Raw genomic sequence first — 16,713 nt, 5'->3', positions numbered from 1 at the left:
GCAGCCATAAAATGGTACGGGCTGAAAAATATACGTTAGAGACGCTATAGTTTCTCAGTTCTTGAGTTGTTTCCTTCCTTATGGGATAATACCGTAGTCATTTCAAAGCCAAGCCGAATAAAAAACACGGACATTTTAGAGCACAGAATAAATGTGGCAACAATATTTTGGTTTTTATAATATAAGGAAACTTCGGTAATTGTATGTAGCAAAACATGATTTATTTGTTGAGTATTTAAAATTGAATTGGAGGTATATTTTTAGAATATAGTTTATTGAAGGATAATATTTGAAGGGGTGTTTGAATTTGAAAATAGCTTTTTAGATATATTTGTGGTCTAGATGCAGATGAAAACGTTCTTGAGGTTGTAATGTTGTAATAAAATTAAAACAAGGTTCACTTAGTTAAGCGGTATTTCCAACGAGGATATTTTTTAATTAATTTATTCATTATCAAGGAGATGGGAGATATAGATAACACTAAAAGATGTTTAAAAATCTATACTGTTATGTATTATTTTTGTTTTCTTCTATATGTATATATGAGGGATCTGGTTTAAATGTGCCTATATGTGAGTATATGTATATTATTTGACTTATTAGTATATTGTTTGACTTTTAATAAATTATTTATGGTATTTAATTTTGACGAAATTGAATAAATTATTGATTCCTGATGGTATAATAATAATTGATGTAAAGCCAATAGTGTCCGATTTTGCATTATTGCATAATAACAAGTCAATTGAAACGTCTCCGGCCTACCATAGTAAAAACATTTTTTTGGCAAAATTAGTTTTTTTATTATATATAACATAATTCCCTTCAAGGGTGATCCACTGATTACAGCAACCCTCCAGCTTTTCGATACCATTTTTGTAGTACGATTTCTCGTTTGCTTCAAAATAGGTCTCAGTTTCGGCGATCACCTCTTCACGAAAATTTCTTCCCAGCGAACATTCTTTTGTGATCTGAGAACAGGAAATAGTCGCTGGGGGTAAGATTTGGAGAATACGGTGGATGAAGAAGCAATTTGAAGCCCAATTCATGGATTTTTTCCATCGTTTTCACTGACTTGTGACACGGTGCATTGTCTTGGTGAAACACCACATTCGTTTTCGTCAAGTGCGGCGATTTCGTCCCTCAAACGGCCCAATAACATTATCTAAATAGTCACTGTTGATGTTACTGTCCTTTTCCAAGGTAGTCAATGAAAATTATTCCATGCGCATCTCAAAATACAGACGCCATAACCTTGCCAGCCTACTGTTGCGTTTTCCCACGCTTTAGAGCAGGTTCATCGTGTACACTCCACTCGGATGACTGTCGATTGGATTTCGCTGTGAAATGATGGAGCCATGTTTCATCCATTGTCACATATCGACGCAAAAACTCGGGTTTATTATGCTTGATCATCTTCAAATACTGCTCCGAATCATCAACTTGTTGTATTTGGTCAAAAGTGAGCTCACGGGGTAGTCACTTTGCACAGAGCTTTATCATATCCAAATAGTGGTGAATGATATGATGTACACGTTCAGTTGATATCTGAATGTCTGCTATTTTATTCAGTTTAAATTTACGGTCATTCAAAACCATTTTGTGATTTTTTAAAATGTTTTCGTAGGTAACAACCTCTTTTGGGCGTCCACTGTGTTCACCATCTTCAGTGCTAGTTTCAACATTTCAGTCGATTAAAACTCTACGTTATGGATGTTTTTTCGAACATATCTTATTTGAATTCGATACAGAAACGTAGCATACAAATTTTAATTCCACAAAGATTACGGCATTGTAAGATTCAAACCGCTTTATGCGATAGCAGGCGCCAATAAATTATCGTTTGGTGTGATAAAGAGTATCACCTTCGAGAATTTATGCCCCAGGTAGGGTGGAAAGTGGAAATGCAAAAAACAGAGAGAGAGAGACCGAAAAAAACCGGCCGAATATTCCATTAGATGAGTATTTTGTTTTAGGGCTAAAAGAGCAAAAAGAAATGTAGGGTAAGAAGGGAGGTATGCAAAAAGAAAGAGACGAGAAGAAGGCAAATATTTACGTTGCTTTTTTTCCCTGAAACGGACTAAATTGATATTCTTATTGGTTTAGAAGTGCCGTTTTTTTTGCAATAGAATAAATCGAATGAACTCTATATAATAAAAATCCGACTACAATGAATTATTAAAATGTCTTTGGGTTTTGGTTGCGTGATAAGTTTGTCGTCAATAAAGCAATCTTATATCAGCATTTTTATATAATATCGATATTTTATTCAATATTTTATACAAATCAGGTATTTTACAACGAATGAGTGGATTCTTTTTTATATAGAATATAGTTGAATATTCGCGATTTAAAAAAAATGTGTATGATAATTTAAACAATAATAAAACTAGCGTTAATAAGGTTTCTTGGTTTTTTGAAAATCACTTAAACATATATTTTCCATCTTCCAGCAGCATTTGATTTTATGTTAGAAAAATTGAATGTTTGGCTTTTTGACACAAAGACAAATAGAATTTCAAATAGCCGTAATCGTAATAAACCTCACACTGTGTGTTTTGATCACCAGAGGGTCGAAGGTATAAAACCAAGAACAACGGCCAGATTTTTTTGGTGTTACGCTTTGGTTTGAAATTTTACAGCACACCTTAGGTTATTTTTCATTTTAGTGTAAGATTGATACTTGTGATTGTGATTGTGATTTTTTTGATATTTCTTGTTAAGACATTATTTTTATAGCGGTAAAAATTATTTGCCTATATGTAAAAATGCAGCAAAATTTTTACATTTACCAAACCCCACATTTGCATTGTCGATGAATAACTAAAATAAAAATATAACTAACAGAATCAATAGAATAGTGGCAAATAAAAGTTTTGTAATTCAATTATTCTTTAGGCTTATTTTTCTCAATTTGTCACATTTTATTTAAAACATTTATTTTGTCTTACATTTATAGTTTTATACACTTGTATTCGTAAGAGAATCTAAGATAACATAAAAATTGTATAAACATTTATATTACCAGTTGTACCGGAAAGTTATGACCGGTTTTTTAATAAATGTCGCTATGCTTAAGCATGCAATGTTATGATTTGAACCATATGTCATTTCATTCTACTCAAGTAAAGCTTCAAAGCTATACGTGTTATATTTTGTGAAAACAACACCATCATAGATTTATATCTCTTTGAAAATCTCAAGTTTCGTGCAAGAAAACGTGCATTTGCGGCATTATGCATCACTTTCCTTAATTTAATCAGAAGTAAAAACCACAGAAAGTAAAATTTGCTTGTAGAGACTTACGGCAACCGTGCTCTAACCTTAATATTTGAGGCTTGGCTTCTACAATTCAAAAGTGGTTATTTCGATATGCAAGGACGTTGTGTAGACGGGAAAAAAATTAAGATGCGAATATTCAAGAATTATTGCATGAAGATCCAACCCAAACTCAAAAATGATTGTCAGAAGAGTTAAATGTGGCCCAAAAAAACGATTAGCGACCGATTATGTTTAATGGGGAAAATGCAGAAGATAAGAAGATGGGTGCCATATCAATCATCACACTCATAAAGCAAAACTGGTCAAGGAAGAGTTGAAAGCACCCGCCATGCTCTCCAGACCTTTCCCTGTCCGGCTATAAATATTTCACGCACGCTTGAAGAGCAACACTTTGCCAATTTCGAAAAAGTTAGAAAATGGCTTAATGAATGAAAAAACTTTTGTTTTGCTCAAAGGAGAAACAGTTTTTTTTGGGATGGCATCCATAAATTGCCTGAAAGATGGACAAGATATATAGAATTAAATGGCCAATACTTTGCATAAATAAATTTTTCTATTTTCTTGAAACTCATGTAGGATATTTTCGAAAAAAACCGTTAATAAGTTCTCGGTACACACTTGAAGAGCAACACTATTAATAACAACTAGTAATACAACAACAACTAACAGCAACTAGTAATTTCGAAGAAGTTCTAAAATCCCTAAAGGAATGAAAAAACTGTCTGTTCTTTGAGCAAAACAAAGGACAAATATTTTATTTTAGGATGGCATCCAAAAATTGCTTCAAAGATAAGATGTATAGAATCAAATGGCCAATACTTAAAGAATATACTTAGAATATTAGGTAGTTTTTATTTTCGAAAAAAAAGCGGTAATGACTTTCAGGTTCTCCTGGTATTGGAACGTTTTTTCTAAATAATTCTTCTAGCTTAAAATATAAATATTAATATTATTCATATTTAAAACATTTTATTTATTTTAATTTGTAAATTAGTAAGGAAAAAGTTGTTTGCAATATGAGAATACCGATTGTTAGTAACATCGTGATAGATAACTTACCAAAGAATACGTTGAAGATGTATAAGAGCTTCTTCTTTCTGAATTCTGAGATAGGCATGTTGGCTAGTCGGTTCTGTAAACAAAAAAGCGTCCAAATTAAGTAAATTCCGAATTTTATATGACGGATTACTAGCTAAATATGATTGATGGATAATTCGAGTTTTCCGTGGAATTTCGATAATAAAAACAAAACTGTCTTTCATCAATTTTTTTGCGCTCCTCTCATTCATTTCAATTATGTTCTTTATTGATTGATGTTGGGTCTTAATTGGTATGAACGATTGTTCCAGAAAAGTTGCGGTTGATTGTATATTAATGTAGAGGAAAATCATTTTGCCAACTTAAATGTTAGTGTCCATATATTAAAATTATGTTTCGATGGTGAGTGATAAAATTTCTTTATCTGAGCTCTTTGGATTTAGGGGGCTCGAGCTATCCCAAATTAAATTTTGTCCTCTAGAAAGGCATTGAGATAATACTTCATGTTTAGTGCTTTTGTTTCATTAGGCTTTAGTACCTCAATATATTAGTAGTGTTTATGGTGTTGATTAAGCGATTTCTGGTCTGGATTATCGTAGCGCATTCATAGTTCTATTAAAACTACTCTATTTTCTACTGCTAACATATTTATGAAATACAAGATTTGAATATCTCTCAGTATCAATTCATGTACCATATGTCAATTTCTTGGCTCTTGGGTATTACTCACTTTTCCCATTATTAATTTTCACATTTCTGTAGCCATCTTGATTGTTTCTTGCTTATACTATTACAATTTTTCAGTAGTTTTATTCATAAAATAATAATGAAGTAAAATCACAGTAAAGTAGAAGTACTAGTTCTATTCTGTTTAAGCGGTTTTTAATGTTATCTACGTGTATTTTGTTTCTGCACTTATTTGGATGGATCTCTGAACTAACCCAATACTTTGTGCATTTTGGATTGTCGTAGTAGATCCTCTTTTTATCACAATCACAATGCTACAAGAAACTCTTGGTTTCATACGTCGCAAGCAATAAAAGCCCGATATTGAAAATGTTGGGAAAAACATATTCAGTCAATTTGTGAAGTAGTCACTTTACTTTCTTCTGGATATTTTTAAAAGCATAAAAACGTATGTTTAGAAACAGTGACTTCACCAACTCCTAAGCTACTTGAAAGTTTGAGTTTTGTTTTCTCTCAATAAATCTTGCAATTCATTACCTTCGAATCTTTTTGTTTCTTCAGGTCAGTGATGTCAAAATCACCACTATATATATACAACTGAAATTAAAACCAACAATTGGGATATACCAGAGTAGCATCATCATAATAATACTAATAAATCAATAATACTAAATAAGAAATTGTACCTAATATTATGTAAACACTTACACTAAACACCTGGAATATTATTTTGATCTTCATATCTCCATAGCATTTATATTTTATTTGAGGGTACATACAAATATTTTTAACAAAAATTGAACCGACTTAAAAAAATAAATAAGGAACTCGCTAAAAAGTAAAAAATAATCAACACAAAGAGAAACCTTTTAAAATAAAATATGTACAAAATAATCGTTGTAATAACTAAATAAAAATAAACCAAAGCTTTATTTAACCAATCTGTACAATACATACAATATAGCTTTATACCTACCTATACCTATTTATCTATTTACAATATTATTTTAACTACTACCAACTGATTAGTTTGAATTCAGTGCCAAACCTAAACAGTTATATTAATTTAGATTTGTTTTGTTGGTTTTTTTTAATTTAATTTTTTGTGTATGTCACAAAATTATATTATTATTTTTATATTAGTTTATATAGAATATTTTTTATATAGTTGTCTATCATATTTCTACAAGCATATCAGATATATGCTATGGTTAGTGCTTATAAAGCAAACTTAATGACTTTTGCACTGAACGACTTTCGATTTTCCGTCACATCAGCTCAGTAATAATAATATACATGACGTTCATGATGTTCATATAATAATGAACATTATGAACATTGTCTGAAAAATGGAATAGAATTATGGAGAATATTTTAATTGAATAATTTTTGTACAATATATACTTATTGATCCAAAAAATTGATAAAATACAATTTTCGGGGCCAATAAAAAGAAGCTTCTGGAATATACTGACCAAATGGCGATTTTCTTAATCATTACGACATTAATTATAACCAAAACTGGCCCTAAATCAACCGCAATTGTCGCGATTCGACCACCGAGGGAGGCGGCGGGGTGTTTTTGAATGATTTACATGGGAATTGCGATGAGAAAATTGGGTAAAACGAGTCGTGCTCGTTAAACAAGTGGGGGGAGGTTCCCTTAAACGACATGGTGTTCCATAATTGATGAAACAAAATTAACTTTATTCCAAATTAAAATTGTTCGTGGTTTTGTTTAAAAAGGGGAATAGGACTGAATTTGAATAAGTTTTTAGATGCTTATGATGGTTCACGTTTTGCTGCTGAAATAATGAACGAAAATACAAGATAACGCTGTCCCAAATACTTCAGCTTGTTGGTAAATAGTCATCTTGTTGATTTTATTTTATTATTTCAAATAATCCAAAATTAATAAGGGAATAAAAGTAAACAAACGAAAATTAATTACTAATGGAAAGGTAAAGTTTCTTTACAATATTAAGTGTAAAAATTTGCTTCAAAGATACAAACGATTGTCATTTTTTTAATCGGTAAAACACTATATAAAAAGTATTTAAACATCACCAAAACGTTATTCTATAAAATATTATGTGTTTAATATTAATTGAAGGACATATTGTTCTATAACCTGTTAGAATGTGAAAAATGAAGCAAACATTTTAAGTGTAAATTACTTATTTTACCCTTAGTGTTCATTAAACATTATTACCCTGACTTATTTCGGCTAACCGGCTTCAAAAAATAAATTAGGAACTCACTAAAAAGTAAAAAATACATTTTTAAATTATGTACATAATAATTGTTGCACTAAATAAAACTAAACAAAAACCTCATTTATCCTATCTACTACACGTATTATATATTCTACTATATACAACCAATTTAGCTTAATACTTATCTAAATCTTTTATCTATTTATAATATTATTTTAACTACCACCAACTGATTATGCTGCCGCTCATCAAATATGGTTAGTACTTAAAAAGCAAACTGAGCGGCTTTTGTTTAGCAATAACCTTATACATCAATATCTGATTATTATAGATAAAAAAATATGTGAAAACTTTGCCCGTGCTTTTGAAATTTGAGGTTTTCCCTCCATTTGGCCGGATTCCGCCATCAAATCCTGACTGGGTCAATGGGGCCACCTCGGAAATGCACTCTTTCGAATAAAAAAAATAATTTTTAAAATCGGTCCATAATGGACGGAGAAATCGGCGAACATACATTAAAAAATATAAAGTCGAGGAGGAGGTTCTATGTTACCTCAACCTTTTTTGAAGTCGGTTAATAAAAGAAGAAGAACAATATTAGATATTGCTGAGTTACCTCGTGGATATTTTTTCTTTAATTCATCAGTTGTAAAGATAGCAACAGTTTGCAAAGTTTAAATCATACTATTAATTTTAATACATTGTTTTGTTTGTGTTTAATATATTTGCCGAATATAGGGTAGTAAAGATATTTTAACAAAGTATAAAACAAGAATTACTATGCATATTTAATATTTCTCATTATTTATCCTTTTCGGTGCTATAGACAGACAAAGGTCTTGGTAGAAAAACGATTTGTTATATAAACTCCAACTTTTCCATATCGTTAATACTATTTTTGTTATAACAGGAAAAATATAATGGTAATTAAATGCTATTTTATATATAGTAATATTATATTGTTTCATGTAAATTATATATTGGTGTAATTATAAAAGAAATGGTGAATTTTATGATGTACAAAATGTTTTTATTCAAATAATAATTCAAGACTGTACGGTTTCATTTTATATTATTAAATATATTCATAAAAATTATATATTGTTGCAATTATAAAAAAATGTGAATTTCATTATTACCAAACAAACAAACATGTCTTTATCCAAATAATAATCCAAGACTGTACGGTTTCAAGAAGTGACTTTATTGAGAAGTCAATTTCTTTAGTGAAATGTGCCAAGATAATGCAATATTGGCTTATCTCATATATTAGAAATGAGTCTCTTTTTGTTCTACAGCAGATTTTGGGATACCTGCTGTGGAACTCCAAAGGGACTTTCTATTCAAGCTATACATATTGCAAAGTTTTATGTTATTATTCATGTAGATTCAATTTACCATTATTCGTCAGCAGATTTTTTCAATTAAACTTGCTGTTAATAAGATGAATGTACGGATGTTTTATTTGTGTATGTTTCTTTAACTGCTTCTCTATATTTTGATATGTATTCACTATCCGGCTTGATTTCTTATAACATATTAATCCAATGCATTATCACTAAAAAACACCTATTATAACAAATATGAATAATATTCCTTTATAAGACCCTATATATACATAGAAGCGACATAAAATGTTTTCTTGTTCAAAAGAATTATTTTCCGGGCTTTTTACTTAAATAGAACTATCAAGATAATTAAGAAAGATGATAAAACGTCCTCTTTCAACACTACATTAGATCTCGGTATAGAACAAAAACGAAAAGAGATGTTTCTGTTTATTTTGTTTCCGGTTTCCAGCTTCTTTTCCTCGACCAAAAAAAAACCGAAACGAAAATGGGTTAACAGAGTTCTCTCGTTCGGAAAAGTCGATGAATAGATTTCTTCTAGGTCAAGAAGTTTAAAAGGTGAATATACCGATATATTTCGAGTGACAGACAGGGGGAAGAGAAGTGATGCAGAGTAGTTTTGCTAGGAAACGTAAAGTAATGAATAATACATAATATTGGAGTGTTATATAATGGCAAACATTTGTTTTATAAGTGTAAAAATAATAGCATAATTATAATACTTTATAGCTGATCGGTATCCAAGAGTTGACGAATCTTCATTGGTATGATGGTTTGATTTGAGTTTGAGTATGATTGGTGATGATTTGATAACTGATTTCAATTTTAAGTGCACCATTACGATTGGGGAACTTGTTGTTTTTATATTTTAAATTTTTGACTTTAATTATACGTGATAATATATCCTTCAGATGATATTTATTATTATAAGTAATATGTTGTCCCTTCATAACATTTGAACAGGTCGAAGAAATTTACGAGCTTTTTTTTTGTTTCCTTTAGTACGTAAAACACATATCTCTCCTTATTTTATGGTCTTTAAAATTATTTTTGTTTATTAGATATTTTTTATACAGTATATGTTTTTTTTTTAATAAATTTAAATTAGTTTCATTTGAACTAAAGTAACGGTAGATGTTAAAATGCGTACACTTTTATTTATGCTGGAAACATCAGTCGTCCTCATTTTTTTGAAAATGACCAAGGTCTTGCAGTTACTGTTACTGCTGAACGGTACCAAGACATGATTTGAAATTTTATTGTTAAATGAAAGAGCAAGGACTAGAGGTTTCAGCAAGATAGGGCCACAGTACACACAGCTCGTTTAACTATTCAATTACTGAATGATGTTTTTACATGAAGACTAATTTTGCGAAGTGGTGATTTAGCATGACTGGCCAGATCTTCGGATATAACAACACCAGACTTTTCTTACGGGGGTTTTTTAAATCAAAAGCTTATGTGAAAAGCCGTAAACGATTCAACATCTTAAAGATAATATTCGTCATGAAATTGAAGAAATTCAGCCTTAGATGTTGCAGGATGTTATGAAAAATGCCGAATTTAGGCGATATAATTTTTCAATTGTAACGAAAAAAAAATGTCAAAGACCAAATAAACTTTTTATGAAAATCAAATTTACTTATCTTTCCTATAAGTTATGGGCAAACGAAATGGGAGCGGAACATTTGCTCCACGATGTATAAGTTCGTGTGGTTTGGTTCGCTTCAATCTAGTGCTTTCAAGTTGCTGTGCTTTTGTAATTTTCCTTCATATTTTATTTGACTTGCCCAAATAATAAAGCCCAAATAGGCTGATTAATCACTCTTCTATCTTGCTTGTATTTTTCGACTAACTATCTCTGTAATTCAATCTATCATTGAGATGAATGCGGATGTACTTGGCTGCTTCTGCTTGAGGAATTGGGCATCTCTCAAGTGATATAATTAGGTTGGAAAAAATGTGCAAAACTATAAATTAATAATTTACTTATTGACTTCTTAAAAATTTGCGAAAATGAAAGCTAAATTTACTAATGAAATTTTGGATACATTCCCATATTATATATAAGGATATCAATTTAGTTTTACCACTAACAGACAGATGGTTCTCCACAATTGGTTGAATAATAATATTTGTTAGTTGGATATATCGATATTTTTTGAATCAAATATCAATATTATCGGCCGACATTTTTTGAACGATATATCGATATTTTTTTAAGCCGATATTTTTCGATATTTTTTCAAAAAAATAGGTATATTTCTTAAACATTTTTTTTGCGATATATTGATTTTGTTTTGAAAATATCGAAAATGATATGTCGATATTTTTGTATAATATCGATGTTTTTCTCGATGGCCGACACCACTAGGGTGAATATCCAAATATAAGACGAGAACAGTTTGCAATATGGTAATGTTGTCGGAAATATATTTATTTGTTGAAAAGGTATAACCACGTAATTGTTTCAGATTGATGGGATTATTAGAAAGAAGAAAAACAGACACAGGAATACAATGAAAATTAATGAGCTTCAAAAGTAAAAAGGTAATCAATTGTCATTTACAAATCAGTTGAATTCTTCTGTGACTGTATTCTGTCGCTGAACTACTTAGAAACAGGTGTGTATTTGAATGGTTTGCGGATGATATTTGTTGTTAATAAATAGATACTCTATTTATTAGCAACAAATATTTCTTCATTGTTATAGACAGTGATTCGTTATTTTTTAGACATGAATACAATAATGAAGATCTATTGTGGTTTCAGGGTGCATTATTGAATATTTTTTCTATTCATTTTTCTATGCTTTTCTATACTTCCTTTAAAAGCATTTTAATACTATTTGTATTAACTATTGTATTGTATCTGTATGTATAACTGTTGTATCTTGATATTATTACATTTGCAATAACTTTCGAGGCTTCAACTCTTTAAGGGGTGTCTAATATTGTCACTAGATTTTTTGTAATTGACGCCATCTATAGTCAAAAACGTCAGTAAAATTTTTTATGCCTAATATTAACCAACATTCATTTGTTGAATATAAATAACAGTAATTTTAACAACAAAGAATATTTAAAATTGAATACCAAGACTGTTAAAATATTTGCCTGTAAAGGTACTTTGCATTTTAAATAATTATACAATAATTTCATTAAACGTAAGCTTTAAATGTATTTAAGGTATTTTAAGCAACATTTCTAAAATAAGAGAACAGAATCTCCGGTAGAATTTCAATTACGCTTTATACATCTTCTGAACAAACGACATGAAACTTTGAGTTCGTTGAGTTTCACGGAATTTTTTCTAACCTAATTACGAAATATTATAATACGTTCTCCATAGATCTCGAACAAAACTAACAAGGATAATTACGTTTATTTTAATCTCAAGGCATCAGCTCGTTTTCAAAGCATTCTTTGATTAATGAACTTTATTGTTTCGGATTTTATTAAAAACGTAGCCTGCTGGATAATTTTTACGGGTAAAATTAAAAATCTTATTTCTTGTTTTATACCTTATTATTTAATCTCACTAAAAATTTTAAATCTTATTAAAAAATCTTATTTTTAAATTTGTTTGAGTCAGTAGTTTTTTGTATACACTGTTGGAAAATATATTATGTATATTTGTTATAAATATTATCTGCGTAATTTTTAATACTAAATTCGTTATTGCTGATATGTGAAAAATATAGCATGGAACATTGTACTGAAAATACTTGAATTTAAGTAAGAAAAATGTCCAGATGTAGAACAAAATTGAAGTAGTTTATAGGTGGAAAAAAAGATATATATATATATATATATATATATATATATACCATCATGTGGTGTAAAAGGTGATCACTATTAAGGTAAAGGTAAGAATTTTTAAATGATTTTTTGAAATTAAATGTACCGGAATGTAAAAAAAAGAATATTGAAGAAAAAAATTGATACTATGCATCTTAAGTAAAATATTCTTACTTATAACATCTCATTTATTAGAGTTATAAAAGAAAGTATATATTGGAGCTAAGAAAGGTAGGCAATTTAATAAAATGATAGGAAGCATTTAAAATTGAATATAACCATAAGTGGAAATCCATGACCAAACAAATGCAGTTTCGCATTAGTGAATTATAGAAGAATCATAAATCCACAGAAGGCGCTCGGAGAGAAAGAGAGTATATACTTCTTAGGCAACATACTGCTGTTGGGATCACAGGATTTCAATTATTCTTTTGTTACTGCTGGTCAGAAGAGTTCTGTTTCCAAAAATTGTTAAAATCCTATTTTATTACGCTGGTTTTTGGGGGAAGATGAAATTTAATGGATTAAGCCACATAAGTTTGTTAGGAATTTCATATATATGTACCATTGTAATGGGTTCCTATGCCATGCTATGAAAAAGTCAATGAAGGAGATCAAAAAGCAACCCAAGACAAGCACAAGAGACATCATAAAGAATGTCGAACTTGTGCATTAGAGGTGGTGCAAAATAGAGTTCTTGTAAAATTTATAATAATTATATAAAAACTATTTAAATAAAATATGAATATGCCATCCCCTAATTTGTTATGTTGAAGCACTTAACGGGGAAAGGAAACATATAATTTTTCTAGAAAATATTAGGTTTTTTCTTGAAAAAAAAGTACTACCTTTAACAACTTTGCCAACTATATTAATCTATTACATATAATAAACATATATAAATTCTTAATATACAAAATATGAATGAATACAATAATAAAAGAAAGTCAGTAGTCAGAGTTGATTAAACAAATAAATAGTTTTCCTCCTTACTAAAAGTGAAGAAGATGCAGTTTGTGAGAAGAACGTAAACCGCAGACTAATTGAGTGATGTGCTATTGATTATATGTTTGGAATATATTATTCATATGCATGGATGAAGGTAGAAGAAGTGAAATGGTGCACCACGAAAAAAGTTAATCATTGTTTTCAATTAATTGTATTCATTGCTATTATGTTATATGTATTTAATATTATTTTATGATTTTGTAAAACTTGTAATCAGTTGGTGAATATATTTAAACCAATGGACGTTATAAATAGAAGATATTTTATTAAAAAATCCTTGATAATCAAATAAAAAGTTATTAAATAAAAGAAAATAAATTTGCACATCAAGCAATGCACATTATTTAGTTGTACGTTTAGTTAAAGTGTAATTTTGCATTTATTATTAAGAGGATTATTGAGCCTTTTATAATGTTATATATTGTGCTGTGTTTGTCATGCGTCTACAATTTCAATTGCTAATAATATGACGTTACATGTCACTGGTAATAGGCAATAATGGCTGGTACAGTTACATTAATTTAAGTCTTGTTATTAATATATAACCCGGTTATATAGTAAATAAAATTATTTACGTTTGTTGGCTAATGGAATAATTAATAATATATACCATTCGATAATTATGAACAAATAATTATGCTATATGTAATTAATAGGGTAAAATTTTCATTGTGGTAATTGTGATATATTTTTATGTGTCATTTACGATAATGAACACGTAAATATGATATGATAGCTTGTTTATTAAGCTTTGTGCTCAGTACTTCAACATTGTGCTTATTAGGCAGTAAATTTTGAATTCCATAAAAATGTTATTTTAAAATTAGAAACATTAATTCGAATGCGGTTTTTAAAGTTTTAAAAATATTTTGTTGGTCATTTTGGATGAGATTTAGATCTAACATCATGATCTTACATTTTTGGTAGATTACCTCTGAATATACAACGTGGGGCAAAAGTCCCGCTACCATTTTGATTGCTTATAATTTTGCTCAAAGAATAGATAAGTAAGTTAGGTTTTCATAAAAAGTTTATTTGGTCACGATTCGCTATGCCACTTTCGGCTGTTTTAAAGCCATTTTTCATGACATTTTGCAACATGTGAGGTTGAATTTCTTCAATATCGTGACGAATATTGTTTTTAAGAAGTTGAATCGTTTGAGATTTATTCACATAAATTTGTGATTTTAAAAAACCTCATAAGAGAAAGTCTGGCGCTGTTAAATCCGGAGATCTGGCTGGCCATGCTAAATCGCCACTTTGCGAAATTAGTCTTTGTGGAAAAACGTTATTCAATAATTGAATTGTTGAACGAGCTGTGTGTGCTGTGGCCCCATCTTGCTGAAACCACATGTTCTCTAGTCCTTGGTGTTGCATTTGTAACACAGTAACTGCAACACTTTGGTTATTTTCAAAAAAATAGGGACCGATGATGCTTCCAGCATGAATAGCACACTATACAGTTGTTTTTAGTAGATGCAATGATGTTTCATGAATTAACTGAGGATTCTGCGTTTCCCAAAAGCAATTATTCTCTTTATTGACGTGGCTACTGAGAAGAAAATGGGCTCCATCGCTCATTATCAATTTAGACGAAAAATCTTCAATTTTATCAGACAGCCTTAGGATTGCATTACTGTACTCAACTAGTTGTTCAAGATATCTCGATAGCAATTCTTGAAGTAACTGAATTTTGTACGGGAACATTTTCAAATCAGTTTTCAAATTTTGCCTTAAACTGCGTGCAGTTACACGGGAACCACGTCTCCGAATTGATGTTTCTGGAGACTCTGCATCACTATTGCGCACCAGAGCCACATTTTCAGGGTTACGAGACATCTGTTGCCTTCCAGAACGATGCCTGTCTGCTGTCATGTCGTACTATCGAAAATTGGCATGGAAACGATATATTGTGGTTTTGTGAGGCATTGGACGATTGGGATATTTTTGACGCAATTTCCGCTGAGTGGTAATAATGGAAGGATTATTTTCAATAAGTATTGTCACTATTTCTGCTCGTTCTTGTGGTGTATATTAATCCACAATAAATTTGGACGTCCACACAACATAATGGTTAAAACGAAACTGAGTTAAACGTCACGTAATCAAGATGGCGAGCAATCAAAATGGTAGCGGGACATTCGCCCCACATGTTATAAAATAATACGCTAATTATTAATTTACTAATTTACTATTTTTTTTTTCCGTAAATAAAAAAAAATATCAATGGAAATCAGTGAACCATAGTACGACTTGTTACTTCCCTCTAATTTTTGAAATAAAATTGTATGGAAAACGATTATCATCAAACAAAGATGTAGCGATTCATAGTTTGGGGATGGAACCTAAAAAATTGCTTAGTATATGTTTTCAATTTAAATGTCATCGGTCATATTATATAATCTTGAGTGAAATAATTTAAGAAGAAATATATTTAAAAAGGAATCTCCTGTCATTCTTAGGAAAAGGCCTATGTTTGAATATTTTGATAACTAAATTAAAAGTTATAGTAAGAGTTTCAAAATTTTGTGGAATTGTATTTTATTATTTTGTTAGTCATATAAGGGGAATTACTGGAATATTAGAGGTACAAATATGAACTCGCCTTTTAAAAGGCAGTGTAATTATTTTTATTGAGTAGGAACGGCAAGAACATCTCTATTTCTATTTGCTTCAAATATTAAGATATGTGTTTTGTTGAGTGGAGAGACCGATACTTTGTGGGAAGTTTTATTGTAAGAGAAAATGGTGCTTTCAAAAATGTACGGCAATTTCTGTTCATCAGCCCTTCCAATTTGCAACACGGAAAATTACAAAAAAAAACGCGGAATTGGCATCATTAGTCGAAGAGGATTTATCTCAAGCACAATCGGAATGGCATACATTAATTTTACTAAATACCGACTGAATCAGAACGTTTCAGCAGGAATTGGATTTTCGGGAAATTTGATAGATACAAAATTGGAAATTTTTAGATGTCGAATAATGATATGATATAATTTCGATAAAATTTTAGATCTAAATATTTTTATTATCTTCTCTACAACTCTATAATATTTATTTGCAAAATATCGACTACATATATTAAGAATTAAAAAAAAATTAAGTTGTGTATTTTCTTCCTCTATTTCTGAAAATTCATTATATAGCTTTTGTTGAACTAACTGTATAACATCTGTAGTAACACTGTATAATACCCTATAATAACCTGTAACAAAGAGTTAAATTATTTAGAGTGAAATATTCTTTTTTTAGTTCTTTAGTTTCTATAATAGCCTTTAAATTATTAACTTAATTAATGACAATAACTTTATATAATATTAATATTCAATA

The 16,713-nt window shown here is 29.8% G+C and overlaps 1 protein-coding gene across 3 annotated transcripts in view; it reads right to left on the bottom strand.

The window, feature by feature from the left end:
* Scp2 (Sarcoplasmic calcium-binding protein 2) overlaps positions 1-16,713 on the bottom strand; it is a 198,846-nt gene that overhangs the window by 14,376 nt on the left and 167,757 nt on the right. For all 3 annotated transcript variants that reach the window (XM_076396242.1, XM_076396231.1, XM_076396251.1), the window contains one exon: positions 4,342-4,414. In XM_076396242.1, coding sequence (XP_076252357.1) covers positions 4,342-4,399 — 58 coding nt within the window. In that variant the 5' untranslated portion in view covers positions 4,400-4,414. The remainder of the gene's footprint in view (positions 1-4,341; positions 4,415-16,713) is intronic.

The sequence above is a fragment of the Rhynchophorus ferrugineus genome, unplaced genomic scaffold (assembly GCF_030347505.1).
Source record: "Rhynchophorus ferrugineus isolate W39M unplaced genomic scaffold, kcgeb_rfMv2 rfM1, whole genome shotgun sequence".
In the NCBI taxonomy this organism is placed as follows: domain Eukaryota; kingdom Metazoa; phylum Arthropoda; class Insecta; order Coleoptera; family Curculionidae; genus Rhynchophorus; species Rhynchophorus ferrugineus.
The sequence above is the reverse complement of the archived record's forward strand: the minus strand, read 5'-3'. Positions and strand labels throughout refer to the sequence as shown.